Genomic DNA, 21,033 nt, shown 5'->3' with positions numbered 1-21,033 from the left:
TTTGAGTGCTAGACCACTGATCGCTGGCAGGACAAATGTTTTGGTTAAACTACAAGGAAGAAGATGTCATGAAAGTTTCACCAAATCACAGTGCCAGTGACCCCTGTGTTAAGTTAGGAAATTAGGGGACAGAAAACTCAGGGCTTTCAAATAAAAGGTACTGGTGGTCTGTGGGTTGGGATGAAGGCTAAGAGGCTCGATAAGCAGCAATCAGAGCTGCAGACCCAGAGCCCGTCCTCCTGAGGGGGGAGTGGGAAAGGAGGAGCTGGCTCTGGTCCGGGCTTCGCTCCTACTTCGTGAGAATAGGCAAGTCTCCAACCTTTGCTGTAAACTCAGGAGCTGGCTGCGCTCGCTCTATCATTCTCATTCAATGACCTCTTCACCCCCTGCTTGGGCACATGAGGGTTTTGACCACTCTGTACCAGGATGCCAGTGAGGTCTATATACTGATTTGCAATAATATTGGTAAAGGAAATAAAGAACAAAGGGAATACAGGCAGGTTTTCATAAGTGGGAAAACCTTTAATTTGATCATCATTTATTCAACAAACATTTATTTATTGAGCATCTCCTCTAAATAAGGTATGCAAAATTAGATATTTTCGTTTTAAAAAAATTGTTTTAAAGGAACCTGAGAAGTTCTTTGAAAGTTTATTTCCAAAGATTTATGGCAGTTAACACAATTCCAGCAGCGAAGTCCCTCTGCATTCCGCTCTGGACAGACGGGTCTCCGCTAGCTCGCAGCCTTCCCGGTGGTCTGACACAGCACACATTTGGATGTTCTTCTCTGTGGAAATAGGGACTGAACTTCTACACTTAACTCAACCTGCGACGGTGACTTCCTTCACCACCTTGGTCTTTCACAGAGTTGAAGTTTAGAGAATATATGCAGGTAACACTCAAACTCCACTGCAGGGCTCGGGCTCTTGTCTGTAATCACTGCTCCCTGGGCTGACTGCCGGCCTCCCATGTGCTCCGTGCTGTGCAGAGGAAGGCTTCGGCTCCCACGGTTACATCTTCAAAAAGGCCACCTGGAAAAGGAAGAAAACCCCCCAGCGCTTTACTTATCTAACATGATGAAATGGCTGATGCACATCAAATCAGAACCAGGTAAGTGTGGTCAATAAGGACGCATGTTGATCTAAAAAGATTCTTTGGCCAGACATTATCATTTTACAGAAGGAGCCAATTAGTCCTTCTAAAATGAATCATAGAGTAATTTAAATGATTCGCATACACTTTAAAGAAAAAAATAAAAGTTTTAATTGACACTAAAGTTGTATTGTTGTGAAGTAACCTCAGGTCTCTTTCCCATTGGTTCAAATAGCTGCTCAGACCTCCCACAAGCAGAATTCTGCGTCCTAAAGATCCCTGGGCAAGTCCAGCTCCTTGTCACTCTCGGCAACTATACCAGCTTCTCCTCAGGTCATGCCAATGTTTTTAACCACACTCAGTCATCAGCAGCGATCAATCCTAAAACTCAGTGTTTTAAAATTTTTTCATTCATACAGGCCTAGGCACAAGACATGTTCTGACTATTTAATAAGGCCCAGATCAAATGCATCTAATTTCACAATCATTTTACATAACACAGAAACAAACATCATAAAGTCAATCATAACTGTTTAGAAAGTTTTGGTTCAGGGGTGATAATAAATTGGGGACTGTGCCAGTATCAGGCAGAGATGGGATGTAGATCAGAGATAAAGACCAGGAAGTATGAGACAGTTGAGAAGGTCAACCTAGGCCTTTCTGGGGGGAAAGAGTAAGCAACAGAAGTAACAGCGCTCCACTCTTAGTGGTTCTTAAGTCCCCGAACACAGCCAGAGGAGGCATGCATTTAATGACGCTTGTTAGGTGGAAGGGAAAAGAATCATGCAGGGCAGAAAGCATCTGCTTTATGTTGAGTAATTCAGAAGGATGTTCCTCTTCATGCAGTGCTGGTAAGAAAGGCACCTGCTGAGTTTCCATATCAACTTCCTGCTGAGTCTCTATATCAAGTTCTGCAATGAGTACACCAAAGTTGAAGGAGCAGGCAAAGAAGAAAGGTTAAGATTCTTAAACAAAATGTAAACACGAACAGCTGTTACAAACCTCAATGGCTTATTGTGAAAATTAAATGAGGTAATAGTTATGAAAATGCATGTGTTTCTCTCTCTGGCTTCTCAGATGATAACTGATATTAGGAGTCCATAAACATTTCAGATGAGAAGGGGCTGTTCAAGAGAGACCAGCTGGGAACCTTAGGGAATGATCACAGAATTACAGGGCAAGGGAATTTAGGGGCTGTTGAGTCCGACTTCTGGCTTGCTGTCGATGGTGTGCCTATAAGAAATTTACAAAGGCCTTACAAAAGAAGACAATGCCAGCCCGATGAGGAATGAAACTAGTTATTTCATTTTTAATTCTGAAAACTGCTGTTATGAAGTATTCTAATCAGGAACTACTCAGAATAACAATGACACTGATAAATCTATATATATAAAAGGCTACGTGACCGACCATCCATCTGTCCATCCAACCAACCGACCTACCAGCCAGTACATATGATGCGCACCAGCAATTTAAAAATAAATGTTGACTGGCGCACGAGTGATACATATAAAGCTCTTGATGGTGCCAATCACATGCATGTGTTTCGTCTGTCATTGTCGATCATGAATTTGGTTGACGCTTCTATTATAAAGAAAGGGCGAACAGTGATATTACAATATTTCTTCTAATTAATTTCCTTTTAATGTGCACTAGGGCACTAGTGTCATCCTAAAAGTGGTTAAGAACTTTATGCCGAAACCGGTTTGGCTCAGTGGATGGAGCGTCGGCCTGCGGACTGAGGGGTCCCGGTTCGATTCCGGTCAGGGGCATGTGCCGGGGTTGCGGGCACATCCCCAGTGGGGGATGTGCGGGAGGCAGCTGGTCGATGTTTCTCTCTCATCGATGTTTCTAACTCTCTGTCTCTCTCCCTTCCTCTCTGTAAAAAATCAATAAAATATATTTAAAAAAAAAAAAAAAAAAAAAAAAAGAACTTTAGCTCTGGAATCACATAGACCAGTGCTTCTCAATGTTGGGTGATTTTGCCTGCCAGGTGACATGTGGCAAGGTCTGAGAACATTTTTGATTGTCACAACTTATGGGATGCTATTGGCATCTAGGGGATAGAAGATAGGAATGCTGCTACACATCCACTAATGCACAGGGCACCCCTCACCCCCATGAACAAATTATCAGTCACGCCCCCCTCCCCCCAATCAATAGTGCCAATGTTGGAAAATGCTGTAATTTAGACATAGGACTTTAGTATTAGCTCTCACATTTACTAGCTGGGTGACCTTCCACAAGTTTGTTAGCCTCTCTCAGCCTTTTTCCAATCTGCAAAATGGGAATTATAGCAGGACCTTCCTGGAACTTGTAAAACACTTTATATGAAGCCTATTTTGACTCCTCTCATCCTCAGCACAGTCCCGTGACTTAAATAAATCAGGCATTTGACGTTGCTGTACAAGTGAAGAAACGAGCTCAGAAAAATTCAGTGACTTGCTCAGGATACAAAGCTATGAAGTATCAAGGATGGGCTTCGGAAGAAACTTCGATTCCTAATTTATGCTTTTTCCATTGAATGAGATAAAACTGCAGAGGTTTAGGGGCCTTTAATCTTCATTATTGCTTCAAATACCAAAGATTTATTTTCTTTTGCATGCCTGTGGCTATGAACAAATACATAAAAGGCTGAGCAGACTAAATTAAGTAACCAGAAATAGAGCCCCCTCAGAAAAGAAAACTTTAAAATTCGACCTAATATGTCTTTTTTCATCCCTGGTTTTTATAGTTCCACCTGCCAAGTACATTCTGTATTTTTTGCTGGACTCAATAACAAGCGTATGCAATCATCCTCGGAAACAGATAATGTACAATGCATTTTAGTGTCTTTATTTAAAACACTGTGGGTTATCATTTCAAATGCTGATTTTGTGTTCCTAGCTTTTAACCATGACAGGAGAAATTGCTTTCCCTAACTGCCATTTATTGTAAGAGAGGATAATTTTATTTTGTTCCACAACACTGAGAAAAATCTCTGTATTTCATCTTTTATTTTTATTTTTTGGTTTTATTCCCCAAAGCAAAAGTTTTAAAGCTTTTCAGAGGATATCAGTACAGTTACAGCTTCAGGCCCCACTGCTACATTTCTGAAATATACAGTTACAAAAGTATAAGTAATTATTAAAAACTAGGAAAGACAGGACTCTTCCATGTTGGCTGTGAGGTCTGACCCCGCCCTGTTCCCTGAATTTGGACACTTGGGAATGGAAAGGATGAGAGAGTGAAGACATCTAAATAAAGGTCTCTGCTTTGAGTCATCATCTACAAACAATCTTCTTAAACCACAACAGACAGGGCCAGGCCGATGGAACAGCTGATCAAATGTTAAGTTTAGAATGCTTCAATACGTTCATGTTAAACACATTTTGATGTTCTCTTATCTTCGTTAACAAATGTATATTATGAAATTCTATTCCTCAGCACAGATTTAGAATTTCAATCAATAGAAAGGTACGCTGTCAAGGCAGGCTGCAGAAGATAAAATTAGCTTTTTATAAAAAGCTACATAACCGTTTTAGGGTATGCTAAATAAGACAGATGTAATTGTGAAATACTGGAAAATGTGAGCTTCGTAATAATTGCAGGCTCTAGAAAAGACTCTTTAGAATAAGTAGCATAACCATAGACAACTGTTCCTCTTAAAGGGTACTGTAGACTTAAAAAAGTAGGTATTTAAAACTATGCTTTAAATATGTATTGTTGTCTCAGCATGGCTCCTGTTCAGTTATGTTCTGTAATAGGAAAAGAGAGTGTACACTTTGTATTATAAACTAAAGTTTCTAGGATCAAATTTCATTTATAAAATAAAATCAATATGAAAATACAAATTAGTTTCAACCTTTACCTTGTATCTCAGCCATGGATGCACTGTGATGATTCACATGTAAATAAATCACATAGATATAAATATAAAAATAAATTTTGTCAAGCATTTATAAATTTGGCATCTTAAGGAACATTGGGATTAAGCTATTTTGACTCACTAACTCAGCACCACTCAGGCCCGTGCTGCTGACACCTGGACTGAACTTTTTGAGTTGGATAAACAATGTAAGATATTGCTTTCTCGGGTAGGCAGGCTGGCTCTGTTCACTCAGTTCACCCAACATTAAGTACCTTCTACATGCCAGTGACTGTCCCATCACAGAGCACACTCAGAAGGCGTTCCTACAAGGTGCTAACACACAAGTGGGGAGGCAGTCCAGCAAAGAGATGATTCTAATTAGATGCCACGAGTTTAAGACAGATGCTTTATGCCTGCTGGCAGAAAAAAGACTACTCTTGAGTTATAAAAGGGAGTGAGATTTCAGAGGCAGTATCCTGAAAAAGGTAGTTATGACTCTACTACTACTACTACTACTACTACTACTACTACTACTACTACTACTGTGTTGGCAAGGAGAGACAATAAAACAGACGTGCTAAATGAATTAGCAGCAAACCGGAAGGATGGAACAAAAGATGTGAGAAGCAACACAGTGAGGGGAAAACTCCTCTCCCTTTAAACTGACAGTTGTGTGCGTACTAAACCGCGGACAGAAATGTGGCATGAAGGGAACATCAGTGCTGCCCCCTCAGCTCCCCAACTCCAGAGTTCCTGCACAAGTCCTGTACGAGCCTTTAGGAAGCAGGAGAGAAAGAAGTAAGGTGGCTGACTACAAACGAACGTCAACCATTACCTTTTATTTAAGCCATGGATGCACTGTGATGATTCACGTGCAAATAAAACGCCTGTTGATTTTCATCTTCCTGGGAACCAATTAAACGAAGCACAGTTATGTTTGCTAGTGGACATCTAGGTCAAAAGCCAGCAGTGGGAGAAGGGCCAGCAGGGAGATGTGTGTGTGTGGGAGAAAGAGAAGAGGACGGAGCCTTTTTATCTCTAGATGGGGCTGAAATGTGGAAAAATGCCACTGTGCCTGGGTCTCGATCCTATTCTTCAACAAAGCATTTAAGTTCTAGACATAAACTTCTCATCACTTCTTTCAGAATAAATGGATTACGGAGAGGAATGTGGGCACTGGCTGGTGCTGTTGCAGTGAACAGGCAGGCCTGGTGCGATCACCAAAACTCCCAAGTACATGAAGCAAACCCAGTAACTTGGGTAATGACGGCAAACCCGTGGGGCAAATGTTTATATGACAACCGTCTTTAGGTGTTACGTGAAGATACACTGCCTCGAGCACAACACATACTTGTTAAAGGAAATAATTCTATTTATGAGTGGGTGTTAAAACGCATACTATAATACAGTGCTACCACAGTAAATACACTGTCACTCATAAATCAAAATGTCCTTTTAATTTCTCATTCCCATGGAATGTCCTCCTGCGGGAGCTGGCAGCGGGAACGGCGGCACCACAGCTCGGGACGAGAAGGGTGCTTTGAAAATCAGCACTGCACTGCCCTACTGGCGACAGGTCTCGGACCAAATACGTTTACTCAGAAATAGAGTTCAGAAATGAAAAGGTGTTTTTCTACAGTATCAACTGATTAAAAAATTTAGCAGCAAACTGTTTTAATAAACAATATTCCAAGGAAGCTTTGCTCACGCTCATCTACCTTAAGGCTGGGAAGCATGGATGTTGAAGAAGACAACATATCTCGGATAACAGTGCAATCTGAGAATCCAGGAGGGGACATGAACCCACAGCTTTCCATAGCAGATGAGTGGTTTTTGTCATCTAAACAGATTTATTTCAGTGATATTTTTAAACTCCTATTTTAGTTGCAAATATTCATTCTTCTAACAGAGACATAACCAAGGAAGAATCTTGCTTCATTCAGATAAAGACATTCTTTCTGCCTCCCTGTCAAGGATGGAGGAGGGACTAGCTGGTGAGGTTATGGCTGGGAATCCCAGTTAGCAGTGGGGGAAGTGCCATGAAAACATTACACAGGCAGCAACGAGAGGCTGTAACGAGCGGTCCGGGGCCAGGACTATTCAGTGCGTGAGTGCAGAGCTCTGTCAGGCAGGAAGAATGGCAAAGGTGATCAACCACACTTTTTAGGAGAAAGGGTGAAGGAGGATCATAGCTGCTCCTGCAAACTGTCCCAGACAACTGTATCTCATACCTGAACAGACTACTGTTGGTGGGTATTCAACAAGTTTTTTACTGCAATGATTACAACTGAGAGAAACACTTACTATGAAATCAAGACTTGTACTGCTTACAGAAATGAAGATTTGTATTGTTCACTGTATTTTGTTTGTTTTAACAACTGATTTATAAATATATGAATTATAGACAAAATTAGAAAACACAGAAAAGCACACAAAAAAAGAAAAACTTTGAAACTCCATTACTCAGCAATAACAACTACTAATATTTTGGGTATATCTTTCTAGACTTTTACTTTCTATGTATAACTGAACATTTCTATAGATGTTGTTCTGTAATGTATACTAATAGCTTCTTGTTGGAACCTAATAATATGTTGGGATAATCTTCCCATGACAGTGAATATTCTTCTATGATTTTTTTTAATGGAAAACCAATTTAAGGTTTTTTTGGGGAGAAGGTGGTGCTGACTGTTGGGCCCAAAGCACTTTAGTGTAATCTAGTCTAGGGTTTTCATGGACATTTCCTGCCACGTCAATGCATCACCTGGGAATTTGCTAGGCAAATCCTTGTCCCTGCTCTAGCCCTGCTCTATCAGAAAGTCTAGGGGTGGAGCCCTGCAACTGGCTTCTTAATAGATCCCTTAGGGGCTTCTACTTCATGCTAGAGTTTGAGAGCCAACCATTTGATAGAGCTGAGCAAACTTAGAGAAGGTAACTGACTTATTTACAATAACACAGCTGATAACAAGAGAGGCTCAACCGTAGGCCTTCTAACTCCTAACCCAGCGATTTGATTTCTAGACCAGGGCAAACTGAAGACACTGGCCCAGACAGAAACAAATGATTTCCAGCCCTATTTCCTAAGGAGGCTGGGCCCAACGTCTACCAAGGGAGACCTTGGTAGTTATCTAGAGACTGAAGGGTCCAAATATCAAACTGACCTACACTATAGAGTTAGTCTATTAAGAGTTAAGTGAATGAATTTTTGTTTGGGGGCGGGGGAGCGGGGGGCGGGGTACTGGGAAGGGTGGAGACAGGGAGTAGATAAGTCCTGATGTGGTTTTCTTTTCTAAATTAGTTACTTCATGTGTGTTTTTTCAGCAAAATTATTTGATTAATTCTGGTAAAGACAACTGTCATTAATTTGACTTCAAAATAAGTCTCCCGTGATAGCACCGAATGCTGGCAAAGAAACCAAATCTCCTAAACATTGCTTGGGGGAATATAAAATGGTATAGACATTCTAGGAAACAATTTGGCAGTTTCTTTTAAAAATAAACATGCGGTTACTATATGACACAGCAATTGCAGCCTGGGACATATATTCCAGAAGTGAAATCTTTATGTTCACAGGAATACCTGTGCACAAATGTCCATGCAGCATTATTTTAATAGCCAAAAACTGGAATCAGCCCAGGTGAGCAGTTCAACAGTGGTACACCATACCATAGAATACTGTCCCGTAATAACCAACAGCAAAGTGTTGATACGTCCAACAACTTGGAAGCATCTCCAGGGAACCAGGCTAAATTTAAAAAGCAGCCTCACAAGGTCCAATACTGTATAATTCCATTTATATAACATTTGTGAAATGACAAAACTTCCCCAAAAGAGGACAAGGTAGTGGCTGCCAGGGGAGAGGGATGATGGGGAGGGGAGAGAGGGTGTGATTATAAAAGGGCACCTGGAGGGATGGAACTAGTCGTGTCTTGATTGTGGTGGGAGAAACACAAACACGCACAGGTGATACAATCTCAGAACTTCATACGCTCGTGCACACGTGCACACACAAATACGTATAACCAGGGAATCTGAGTAAGGTGAGAGGCACTGTACCATGTCAATACCCTGGCTATGGTAGTGTACTGTAGTTCTGCAAAACTGTTTCCACCAAGAGAAACTGGGCAAAGTATACAAGGGATGTTTTGTATTATTTCTCACAACTACAAGCAAATCTACGACTATGTCAATAAAAATTTCAACTAAAAACCATGGCATAATACTTGGCAAATGATCTTGTCTAGCTTACTTCAATCCAGTTATCTCTAGGTATAGCTTTGAGATGCATTCTTTTTTAAAATTTCTCTGTATTGTTGAGGGTATCACAGATGTTCCCCCTTTTTTACTCCCCATTGACCCCCTCCTCCCTGCACCACCTCTCCTAGGCCTTCACCACACTACTGTCTGTGTCCATGGGCTAGGCATATATACATATAAACTCCCCAGTTAATCTCTCCCCACCCCTCCTCACCCCCGCTTATTTAAAGTCTTGCTCACATTGACATTCTGGTCAATATATCGCTGAGATCTCATCTTCCTCAGTAGAATGACCTGAGTAAGCCAGTAAGTTAATATTGGAATGAGTCCCGAAGCAGGTGGCTATAGTGCGATAGCCCCATTATATTTACCAGGGTGAGGGCTAACAGCGTGGCATTAAACATGTAGGTTACACACAATAGCACCTTAGCTCTTAGGTTCTACATGAAGTATTTCTTCTAAATAGTCTGCGAAGCATACTTTTTTTTGCTTTTTTACTGCCATGAAGTAAATAATGAAGAAAGAGTCTGGCTTTTTAAAAAATCAAAATGCCATAGAAAAATTTCCAGACACATACATAATGGCACTCAATACATTAGACTAAAACTATAATTTTAATCTTAAAAGTCATATTAACTTATAAAAGACTCGGGGAAACAGGGAAAAAGAGAAAAAGAAACATATGCTATAATGTTTTAACGAAATTATGACTTGGGTCTATTTTCATTTAGCTTTAAGATACATTTTTTTCATATTAATTATCTTTTCTATGTATTTTTAATATCATAAACATTTTTATGTGTCTCTCAGTAGTCTTTATTTTTAGTTTAAAAGCTGGAAAATAGTCCTTCATAGCTTAATCCATTATAAACATAATTTGTTCTTAGGTTTGTTAAGATCATAATAATAAAATAGTTATTGTCATATTTAAAATTTTTTTCCATATTTTAGAATATTCCCTAAGGATAGAGTCGTAGAGTTCCAGAAATGGAATTATTAGACTTAAAGATATGAATATTATTATAATTTGATGCATATTTTTTCCAATGAGCAGTACCCACTGGCAATGGTGCCAGCATTAAGTCTTTCCTTTAAAATTAGTGCTAATTTAATAAAAGAAAAATAACATTTCAATTCTTTTAAAATTTATTTAATTGCTATGAGTTTAAACATTCCCCAAATGTTCATTTGTACTTGCTTTTCTTGTGAATTCGTTAATTGTGAGTTCATGTCCTTTTTCTGTATCTACCAACAGGGGGTTTAATTTTTTGTAATAGTCTGTATAAGCTCTGCAGTGAGCGTTAATGTGTTTTATGCAATGAAGAAACTAAGTGCCAGGCACGGGCTCATCTCACTAATTCCTACAAAATCTACTTGAAGTAAACATCTAAATTAATTATGTCCTCAATATATAAATGAGGAACCAAGGTTCAGAAAAATCCAGTAACTTTTGCTCATTGCTACACGCTAGTAAGACAAGGCTGAGTTTGCAACCAGGTCTTTGTTTCCCAGCCGAGCCTCATGTTCATTCCATCATAAAAGCTCCCTGCCATCTAATTAGGGAGAGAGATAATTGCTACAGTAACTCTAACTGAAGAAAGAATCCATACTACCATTCCAATTTTAAGCGGGAGTTAGCAGCCGTTGGAATGATGCAGGCGCTCTATTTTTAAAGAAGAAAGTAGATTATTTCTTTTGGATTAGATGAAGGAGAGAGAAGACAGAATGACAAATTAAAGCCCTTCCTGTAATGAGAAAGTAATTCTCTGATTAGAAGAGAAAACTTCTGGCAAATGAGGAGAACCAACAAGATAGATGAGAAAGTGGCCTGAAATCTCAGAAAGGAATTTCTGCCCATAAGTTTAGAAAGCAGGATGAATCATACTAGTCTCGTTTAGTCAGTTCAGTAAAAAAGATTATGACTTGGAATAATTAAATAACAGTTAAGGACTGGTGAGAAGGGGATCAAATTATAACCAGATGCTTATTTTCCTTAACCATTACTACTTCACCATTACTTTGAAAATATAGTATTTTAAAATATGCAAATCTTCAAAGGAAAACATACTAATATATCCATGTTCAAATAAACACCATTTATTTCTTAAGCCAGTTATTTGGAGTTGTGGGAAATAAACAGTGATCATGAAACTGTAATTAATCTATTTTAAAGATGGGATAGAGACTGGCTTATAAGGATTTAAAACTACAAAATGAAATGAAAATAAATGCTGGTACTGACAGAGAGGAACACAGTGAAAAGGACAATGTTACGTGATGTTTTCCGCAAGCCTCAGCTTTTCACTTTAAGCCACAGGGAAAGCCAAGAGGGGCTCCTTACACGGAACTGCAGATGGAGTTTCCTGAAGGCAGGAACAGCGCAGGGTGCGGGACGAGGAAAGGGCACACAGCGATTAAGGCTCTCCTTGTTCAAAGTGGTAGGTTTACACCCACATCTAAGCTCCATGGGAAGCCAGAAGAAACCAGGTGGATACTAGGAAAGTGCAGAAAGGGGAACTATACAAAGACAGGAAAGCTGGAGGTAAAGGATACGGAGCAGAGAGAAGTGAAAACAGATATGGGTGAGGAAACAACACTGCACAGACCATGGGAGAGCAAAGACCCAGGGTCTGGACTAAGGGGGGAGCTGAGACTGAGTCCCCTCCCTAATGCCTACAAGCTGAATGACCACAGACAGCTTCAGCTCTCCCCAGATCTGACCCCTGGTGGCTGTGGGGGTCAGTGATAAAGGATGCAAATGGATCAGCAGGCCTAGGACAGCTGAGGACCCCAATAAATGGAAGAGCTTATTATTAATACAACTATATCTAAATGTTTTATGTAAATGTTGCTACAGATGCATCTTTTTCTCTATCAGCTGTTCATGAACGAATCTTGTTTAATTACTTTTAAAGGAAGAAGCACAAATGGCTGGTATGTATAAAATATCCTAGGATTAAGTAAGGTTTTCTTTGGCTTATACTACCCCAAGTAAAAATAACATCTACCACTATCAGGTACTGAAATCGCAGATATTGCATCTGAGAACAAACTGCAAACCTATAGTATCAGCAGATGTAAGAATGCAGATGGCTTAGTGAAAAATATCACCTGCTATTTGAAACACAACTCCAAGCCCAGAGGTTACTAATGGATACTTCAATGCCAGTCAGAGCTGGCAAGCTAGAGAGATGAAAGAGGCAGCCTGGCTCAGGGGAAAGGACACATGTATTTTCCAGAGACAACATGGCAGGTAACCCAGCCCTCATGCCTTAATCTCTGCATCTGTAACATGGGGGCTTCCAGCTTCCTCAAGTTGGTCAAGGTTTGTATCAGGTCCACCAGTGTCTGTGACTGGTCCCAAGTAGGCTTTCTCTTCCCCACACCATGCCTGGGAAAGCTTCCTTAGCCAATAGCCTTCCTCCACCTGCCTAAATGGGGTCTGAGACTCCTGACCAGTGAGCTGCAAAATGTGAAATAATTTCTTCGGGATCAGAGAAGTTCTGAGAGGAGACACAGAAACATAAGCTTTGATCTGAAAGAGTAAGGACTACATCTTTTCCAAGTTATAAAGCCATGAGAAAAGTACACTATGGTTTGATGGGGAGGGGAGAACATTTTGAAGCTCACATATTGTTTTAGGTGTCTTTAACACACTTAATCGCTAACAGGCTCTGAGCATAAACCAGTATTCTATTGAGTCTGCTGTGCTCAGAATTATTCCATTCTGTATACTTAGAGATACGGCCTACAGACACGTTTGAGCAATGTTCTCTATTTTCCATTTATTTAGGGGTAAAACATTTCTTTGAAAGGAAAAAGAAGTGTTTAACAATGTCCCCAAATTTACTTGAGGTCTTCATCTTTCAAAAGTATGAGAAATGAATGGAAAAATGAATGAGAAATGAATGAAAAAGGTTCCCATGGTGGGGCGGGGGGGATGGGACAGTCCCTCAAGTCAGGAATTTTGGACAACCAAGACCCAGTATGAGATAAACAGATATTATTTCATTCCTTCCTCAAGAATCCTAGGTTCATAACATTAGTGTGATGGTAATAAAAGAATGGAGAAAACAACGTTGGGGGCAGGTTGGATCAGTGGGATACTCATCTTTCCGTTCTGACAAACCTATAAAGAAACCCAGCAAGATAGGGCTCCTCACTTACTAGTAAGTCCGGTGACCCCCAGCAGGTTCGGACATCTGCCAGCTAGCCCATGCCACTAACCATCTGCAGGGCACTTCACTAGATTTTTTTTTGTGTGTGTGGTGTTAACTTATGAAAAATTTCAAATATTAACAGCTAAATCCACAATTATTACCTAGAAACAATAATTACAAACTCATAGCTATCCAAACCCCTGACACAGAACTCTTTTGAAACAAACCTTAGACCTATTATTAGTGTGTGTATGTGTATATGTGTGTGTATATATATATATATGTATATGTATGTGTATATGTGTGTGTATATATACATATATATGTATATGTATGTGTATATATATATGTGTGTGTGTGTATATATATATATATATATATATATATATATATATATATACTAGAGGCCTGGTGCACAAAAATTTGTGCACTCGGGGGTATGGGGTCCCTCAGCCCGGCCTGTGCCCTCTCGCAGTCTGGGACCTCTCGGGGGTGACCACTTGCTGGCTTAGGCCTGCTCCCCAGGGGATTGGGCCTAAGATGGCAATCAGACATCCCTCTGGCAACCCGGCAGCCCTTGGGGGATGCCCACTTGCCAGCAGGGAGCACACCTAAGCTGCAGTCAAACATCCTTAGCGCTGCTGAGGAGGCAGGAGAGGCTCCCACCACCACCGCTGTACTGGCAGCCATCAGCCTGGCTTGTGGCTGAGCAGAGCTCCCCATGTGGGAGCGCCCTGACCACCAGAGGGCAGCTCCTGCATTGAGCGTCTGCCCCCTGGTGGTCAGTGTGTGTCATAGTGACCAGTCATTCCCAGTTGTTCTGCTATTAGGGTCAGTTTGCATATTACCCTTTTACTATATAGGATAGAGGCCTGGTGCACGGGTGGGGGCCAGCTGGTTTGCCCTGAAGGGTATCCCGGATCAGGGTGGGGGTCCTGCTGGGGTGCCTAGCCAGCTTGGATTAGGGGCTGATGGCTGTTTGCAGCTGGTCGTACCCCCTTCAGAGTGGGGGTCCCCACTGGGATGCCTGGCCAGCCTGGATGACGGGCTGATGGCTGTTTGCAGCTGGTCACACCCCCTTCAGGGTGGGGGTCCCCACTGGGGTGCCTGGCCAGTCTGGGTGAGGGGCTGAGGGCCGTTTTCAGGCTGGCGGGCGACTGAAGATCCCAACCTCTCCTTTTTTTCTTTTTTTCTTTTATTCTGGGATTTATTTACCTTCTATGGCTGTCACTGAAGCTAAGAGCCGGCTTTAGCTCTGAGGCTCAGCTCCAGCTTGAAGCCTTGGCTACTGAAAGCAGGATTCTAGGGTTTGTTTGGGTTCTATAATTGCAACATTGTTTCGGTCCTGCTCACTCCAGCTCTGACGGCTGAAAGCAGGTTTCTGGGTTTTGTTTAGCTTCTATAATTGCAACATTGTTTCTTAGACTGCAGCTCAAAGCCCAGCAGTGGCAGGCGGGGAACCTTGGCTTCCTCCATCATGGAGCAAGCAAGCCTCCTGTTCGCTTCAGCTGCCTGGCTGCCGGCCGCCATCTTGGTTGGCAGTTAATTTGCATCTCACCCTGATTAGCCAATGGGAAGTATGTTGGAGGTACAGTTAATTACTATGTTTGTCTATTATTAGACAGGATATTTCAGTATGTATCACTGAAAGTACTACTATAAAAATAAAAACACAATGCCATGATCACATCTAAAATATTAATAATAATTCCTTAACATAAAAATATTCAGTCAGTAATCAGATTTCCCCAACAAACTCATGAAAATTTTTAACACAATCCAATATGGACCAAGTATTTGGATTAATTCATGTATCTTTTAAGTTTCTTTTAAATCATAAGTTCCTCTTTTCTCCCTTTGATTTTTATGTTTTGAAGAAATCAGATCTTTTGTACAGTAGGGTTTTTCATAGACTGGAATATGCTGACTGTATTGAGTGTCATTCTGAACTCATAGATTTAAAACATATATGGTGTGCTTTAACCACTGCAGTCATCATTCTTACTGATGCTTACATCATCCCATCTTTGTCAGTGAGAAGCTCTTCCACTTGGAGCCTAAGTCCTGATGACATGATCCTAGCAGTTTGTAATAGTTTTATCTTTTTTCCCCTTTCTGGTATGACAAGATTCAGGCTCATCTTATTCCCGGAATCACCAATTTTCCCATAGAGCCTGGTTCCTGTAGTGGGGAATGGTACTTAGAGATCACAACTAGAGATTGCCTTTCTACTTACAAAGCTCTTTGGACATGCGATGTCATGTATACAAATATAAACCACTACCCTCTGGGGATCACCATGCTCCCTTTTCAAAGTGCAGTGAGAAAGCACTCTGTTTCAAGTACACTCAGATCCTGTTCAAAAGCCAGGTCCTAAACTACTCAAAGGGGTGTCTTTGTCTACTTAGCTAAAGAGGGCGTGTTAGAAAAATACCACATTAGTAACAAATTATTTTGTTGGACAGAAGCTAAGAACAAAGAAAGCTCCCGAATCCCTTCCTTTTCCACTGGAATTGAAGGAAAATAACTTATGTTTTATTATACTACTAGAGGCCCGGTGCACGAAAATTCATGCACTGTGGCAGGGGGGCGGGGGGTGCCTCAGCCAGGCCTGTGCCCTCTCACAGTCCGGGAGCCCTCAGGGAATGTCCAACTGATGGCTCAGGCTTGCTCCCCACAGGGAGCGGGACTAAGCCTCAGTCTGGCCTTCCTGTGGGAGGCGACCGGTGGGCCAATCAGGGGACATGGCTGGCACCCGCCCCCTCCCCCCCCCATCGCCATTCCCTCCCTCTGCCCACTGGTACATGCCTTGGCTGGCCTGGTGCTGCCTGCTCATCACCCCCCTTCCTCCCCCGCCCCCACTGACCAGTCCTTCAGCCAATCAGTTGATTTGCAAATTATGCTTTTATTATATAGGATTCTCTTTACTAGGGGATACATTAGTATTTGAAGATTTTATAATTTAAAACCTAACAAAAAACAGTCAAGTGCCCTGCAGATGGTTAGTGGCATGGGCTAGCTGGCAGATGTCCGAACCTGCTGGGGGTCACCGGACTTACTAGTAAGTGAGGAGCCCTATCTTGCTGGGTTTCTTTATAGGTTTGTCAGAACGGAAAGATGAGTATCCCACTGATCGAACCTGCCCCCAACGTTGTTTTCTCCATTCTTTTATTACCATCACACTAATGTTATGAACCTAGGATTCTTGAGGAAGGAATGAAATAATATCTGTTTATCTCATACTGGGTCTTGGTTGTCCAAAATTCCTGACTTGAGGGACTGTCCCATCCCCCCCGCCCCACCATGGGAACCTTTTTCATTCATTTCTCATTCATTTTTCCATTCATTTCTCATACTTTTGAAAGATGAAGACCTCAAGTAAATTTGGGGACATTGTTAAACACTTCTTTTTCCTTTCAAAGAAATGTTTTACCCCTAAATAAATGGAAAATAGAGAACATTGCTCAAACGTGTCTGTAGGCCGTATCTCTAAGTATACAGAATGGAATAATTCTGAGCACAGCAGACTCAATAGAATACTGGTTTATGCTCAGAGCCTGTTAGCGATTAAGTGTGTTAAAGACACCTAAAACAATATGTGAGCTTCAAAATGTTCTCCCCTCCCCATCAAACCATAGTGTACTTTTCTCATGGCTTTATAACTTGGAAAAGATGTAGTCCTTACTCTTTCAGATCAAAGCTTATGTTTCTGTGTCTCCTCTCAGAACTTCTCTGATCCCGAAGAAATTATTTCACATTTTGCAGCTCACTGGTCAGGAGTCTCAGACCCCATTTAGGCAGGTGGAGGAAGGCTATTGGCTAAGGAAGCTTTCCCGGGCATGGTGTGGGAAAGAGAAAGCCTACTTGGGACCAGTCACAGACACTGGTGGACCTGATACAAACCTTGACCAACTTGAGGAAGCTGGAAGCCCCCATGTTACAGATGCAGAGATTAAGGCATGAGGGCTGGGTTACCTGCCATGTTGTCTCTGGAAAATACATGTGTCCTTTCCCCTGAGCCAGGCAGCCTCTTTCATCTCTCTAGCTTGCCAGCTCTGACTGGCATTGAAGAATGCAGGTTCATCTGTCCATCAGTGATGCCAACTCCCAGAACTTCACTTCTGTGGGAAGATGGCCATATCTTGGCTTCAGAGTGGACCAGAGGCCAGCATTTTATGGCCATTAGCTGATTTTAAAGGAGGCTGGTGTTTCCCAAAAAAATATAGTTGCGCTTTGGTCATTTCCAAGTATCTGATGCTACAGTAGCTAGACAAATCCCGTCCCCATAGTAATTCACTAATGATTAAGAGGTGATAGGTTTCATTTATATCCATCCATTCATTCCCACCGTTTAACAGTTTTTTTGGTGAAAAAATTCAGTCAGACTCTTCTTTCTAGTTAAAGTTGTGATACAAGTTGAATGCATTTATGATGGGCCTAATTATTGCAAATTCAGCCGAATAGTCTCATATTTTAAAAATCCATTGTCTCTGGATTGAGGCTTGAATTTCTAAGGGGTGGATTATCTCAGTACGCAAGGATGTTCTGGTTTGAACCTGCACATTATACACGTTCAAAGGCCCCTACACTGTCTATTAGTAACCACTGGGCTTGGAGTTATCTTCCTCTTTTCTTTTAAATCCTCACCGGATGATATGTTTTTATTGATTTTGTGAGAGAGAAACATCAGTTTATTCCTGTCGGCACCTGGACCAGGAATCGAACCTGCAACTTTTTGGTGTACAGGACGAAGCTCCAATGGAATCACCTGGCCAGGGCTATTTTTTTAAAAAAATTTATTTTATTTTTTTCCCAGTAGCAGGCGATATTTTACATTATACCATTTACATTCTTATTTTTGCAAACACTATAGATTTTTAGTTTCCGTTATCAGAATTTAGAAGGAAAAAGAAATCTTTCTAAATGGACAATTTTTTTTTTTTTTTAAATTACGTAAAGACATTTCTGTGTGAGTGAAAGAAACATGGTTCTGGAACAAGGCTCACTAGCAACTCCCCTGGGCATGGAATTATAAAGGTGACTCACTGCCTCCTGGGGGACAGGTCCCTGCTCTTAATTTGTTTGTCAAAGTTGTGGAAGGAAGAGGTAGGGCCCATGGTTATGTATAGCCTGTGGGCATTGGAAGGCTAGCCCAAATAAAAGTAGTTTTGTGTATTTGTCTGGCTAATTAGAAGGAGCATTTCTAACCTCATTAAAAGAAAAGATGCTATAACCTCACAGTCTGTTTGGAAACAGGAAAGGAAACAATAAAAAGAAGGGCATGTTTCATAGCAGTTTTAATCATTTAAACCACATTTATTCAGTTGGCGAAAGGTTTCTTAGTTCCTAAGGTTTAGGCAGCAGGTTCTTGTAAACTGTGAACCTGTTCTAGGGGGTTCGGGGACACAAATGTAATGGGAACCTCTACATATCAACCATAAAGGACTTAGACATATTACAAAAGAAGACAAATGACCAAAACCACCTGAAAGGATGCTAAATATCCTTTGTCATCAGGGAAATGCAAACAAAAATCACAATGAGGTACCCACCAGAATAACTAAAATAAAAAAGATTGCTAACACCAAATGGTGATGGTGTTGATGGTGATATGAATCAACTGCAATGCTCATACACAATTGAGTATGTGGGAGTGTAAAATGGCATAACACTTTACAGAAGTGGTTATATTTACACAATGGAATACTATGCAGTTGTGAAAAAGAAGGATCGCTTACCCTTTGAGACAACATGGAGGGACCTGGAGGATATTATGCTAAGTGAAATAAGCCAGTCAGAGAAAGAAAAATTTCACATGGTCTCACTTATATCTGGAATCTAATGAACAAAATAAACTGACAAAATAGGTACAGAGACATGGAAGCATGCAACAGACAGGGGCAGGGTCAAGAAGAGATTAACATCCATGGACACAGACAATAGTGCGGTGAAGGACTAGGGAGGGGTGAGAGTGGGAAGGAGAGGGTCAATGGGGGGGGGCGGGGGGCGGGAGGTAAAGGGACATCTGTATACTTTTACAATAAAGATAAATTAAAAAAAGAAAAAGGTTAAACATACATGTACCCTACAGCCCAGCAATTCCATTCCTAGATATTTACTAAGAGAAATGAAAACATGTCCACAAAAACACTCTACCAGAATATTTAGAAAAGCTTTATTCCAAATAGCCCTAAATCAGAAATAACCTAAGTATCCATAACAGTCAAATGTATTAACAAATTGTGGTATATTCATACAATGGAACACTACTCTGCAATTAAATGTAATAACATGGATAAATCACAAACACATCATGTTAAGTGAAAGAGATTAGACAAAAGAAAAGAGTACACATGTATGATTTAATTTACACAAAGTTCATGTTTAGGCAAAATGACTCTATGATGACAGAAATTAGAGACAGTGGTTTTGGGGATTAACTAAAAGACCTGAAGGGAACTTTCTGGAGGAATGGATATGGTTTGTATCTTCTTTCTGGATGGTAGTTACATGAGCACATATCAGTGGTTTTCAACCAGGAGTGATTCTGCTTCCCTGAGGACACCTGGAAATGTCTGGAGTCTCTTTTGATTGTCATGACTAGGGGATGCTACTGGCATCCCATGGGTAGAGGCCAGGGATGAACAGAGCAGCTCCCTACAACAAAGAATTACCTAGTCAAAATGTCAATATTGGTAAGGCTGTATGTACTAAGTGTATATATACGAAGTGTATATACAATTGTCAAAACTCATCAAAAGAACAATTAAGTTCTGCACACTTTATTGAATGTTAATTATTACCAAAAGAAAGAAAGGAAAAGAATTCAACAGCTCTTCTCTCCTTCCCAAGAGTTGAAAAGAAGATTGGAAAAAAGAGAAAACTGTTTCATATTTCCATTGTATGAGTTCAACTGCTTAATAAATGCATTTCATACCCAAATCATGCTCAGTTAATATTTATTAAAATAAAATATATTTGGGAAACTTCTGGTCTTGGGTTCTCCATTTTGGGAGCTTAGAAGTTGCCACTCCATCCTAATAAGTAAGAAGCTGAACAGACTGAAAAACCATCTCTTCTTGGATCCATCAGAGAGGAGGACACAGGGTAAACCAAGGCTGGAGAGACAGGAGAATACCGGGAATCGCCTTTACAGGAGCTGAGCTTTATGAGCAGAATTCCCGTGAGAACTAGTGCTGGGGTGGAAATCCTAAACTGTAACTGGGGACTTGCTGGAGCCTCAGTGTGGACAAGACTGAGTTAAAAACTGCTGGGGATCCAGTGGGAAGGACTCCACATTTACCTCCAGGCACTCACAGTAGATATGGGAGAAAAATCCTTTGTGTTTCTGATGGGAGGAGGGGTAATTAAACTGTTTTTAAAATATGCCAGAGCACTCTGTTCTTCCTAACAAGATCTGCCCTCAGGGGAAACTGGTTAACGGGAGGCCTAATCTGCTAGGTATCAGCAGATCTAACTGACCTGGGGAAGGGAAATAGTCAACTCTAGGTAACTCTAGCCATCCTGTCCCACCTGAGAGGGAGGAAAAAGGAAACAAAAACTTGACATATAAAATGTCAAAAAAAAAAAAATTGGGGGCAAGATGGGTGGCATAAGGGACACCATTTCAACAACTCTTTCAAGCTCACTCACTCTTCCTGTCTTCCCTTCCGG

The 21,033-nt window shown here is 41.0% G+C and overlaps 1 protein-coding gene across 1 annotated transcript in view; it reads right to left on the bottom strand.

The window, feature by feature from the left end:
- Window positions 1–505: 505 nt before the first annotated feature.
- UBE3D (ubiquitin protein ligase E3D) overlaps window positions 506–21,033 on the bottom strand; it is a 145,667-nt gene continuing 125,139 nt past the window's right edge. Inside the window, exon 10 of the mRNA XM_036317523.1 lies at window positions 506–1,031. Within this exon, the coding sequence (XP_036173416.1) occupies window positions 1,011–1,031 (21 nt within the window). The 3' untranslated portion in view covers window positions 506–1,010. The remainder of the gene's footprint in view (window positions 1,032–21,033) is intronic.

The sequence above is a fragment of the Myotis myotis genome, unplaced genomic scaffold (genome assembly GCF_014108235.1).
Source record: "Myotis myotis isolate mMyoMyo1 unplaced genomic scaffold, mMyoMyo1.p scaffold_m19_p_7, whole genome shotgun sequence".
In the NCBI taxonomy this organism is placed as follows: domain Eukaryota; kingdom Metazoa; phylum Chordata; class Mammalia; order Chiroptera; family Vespertilionidae; genus Myotis; species Myotis myotis.
This window is presented reverse-complemented; position numbering and strand designations above follow the sequence as displayed.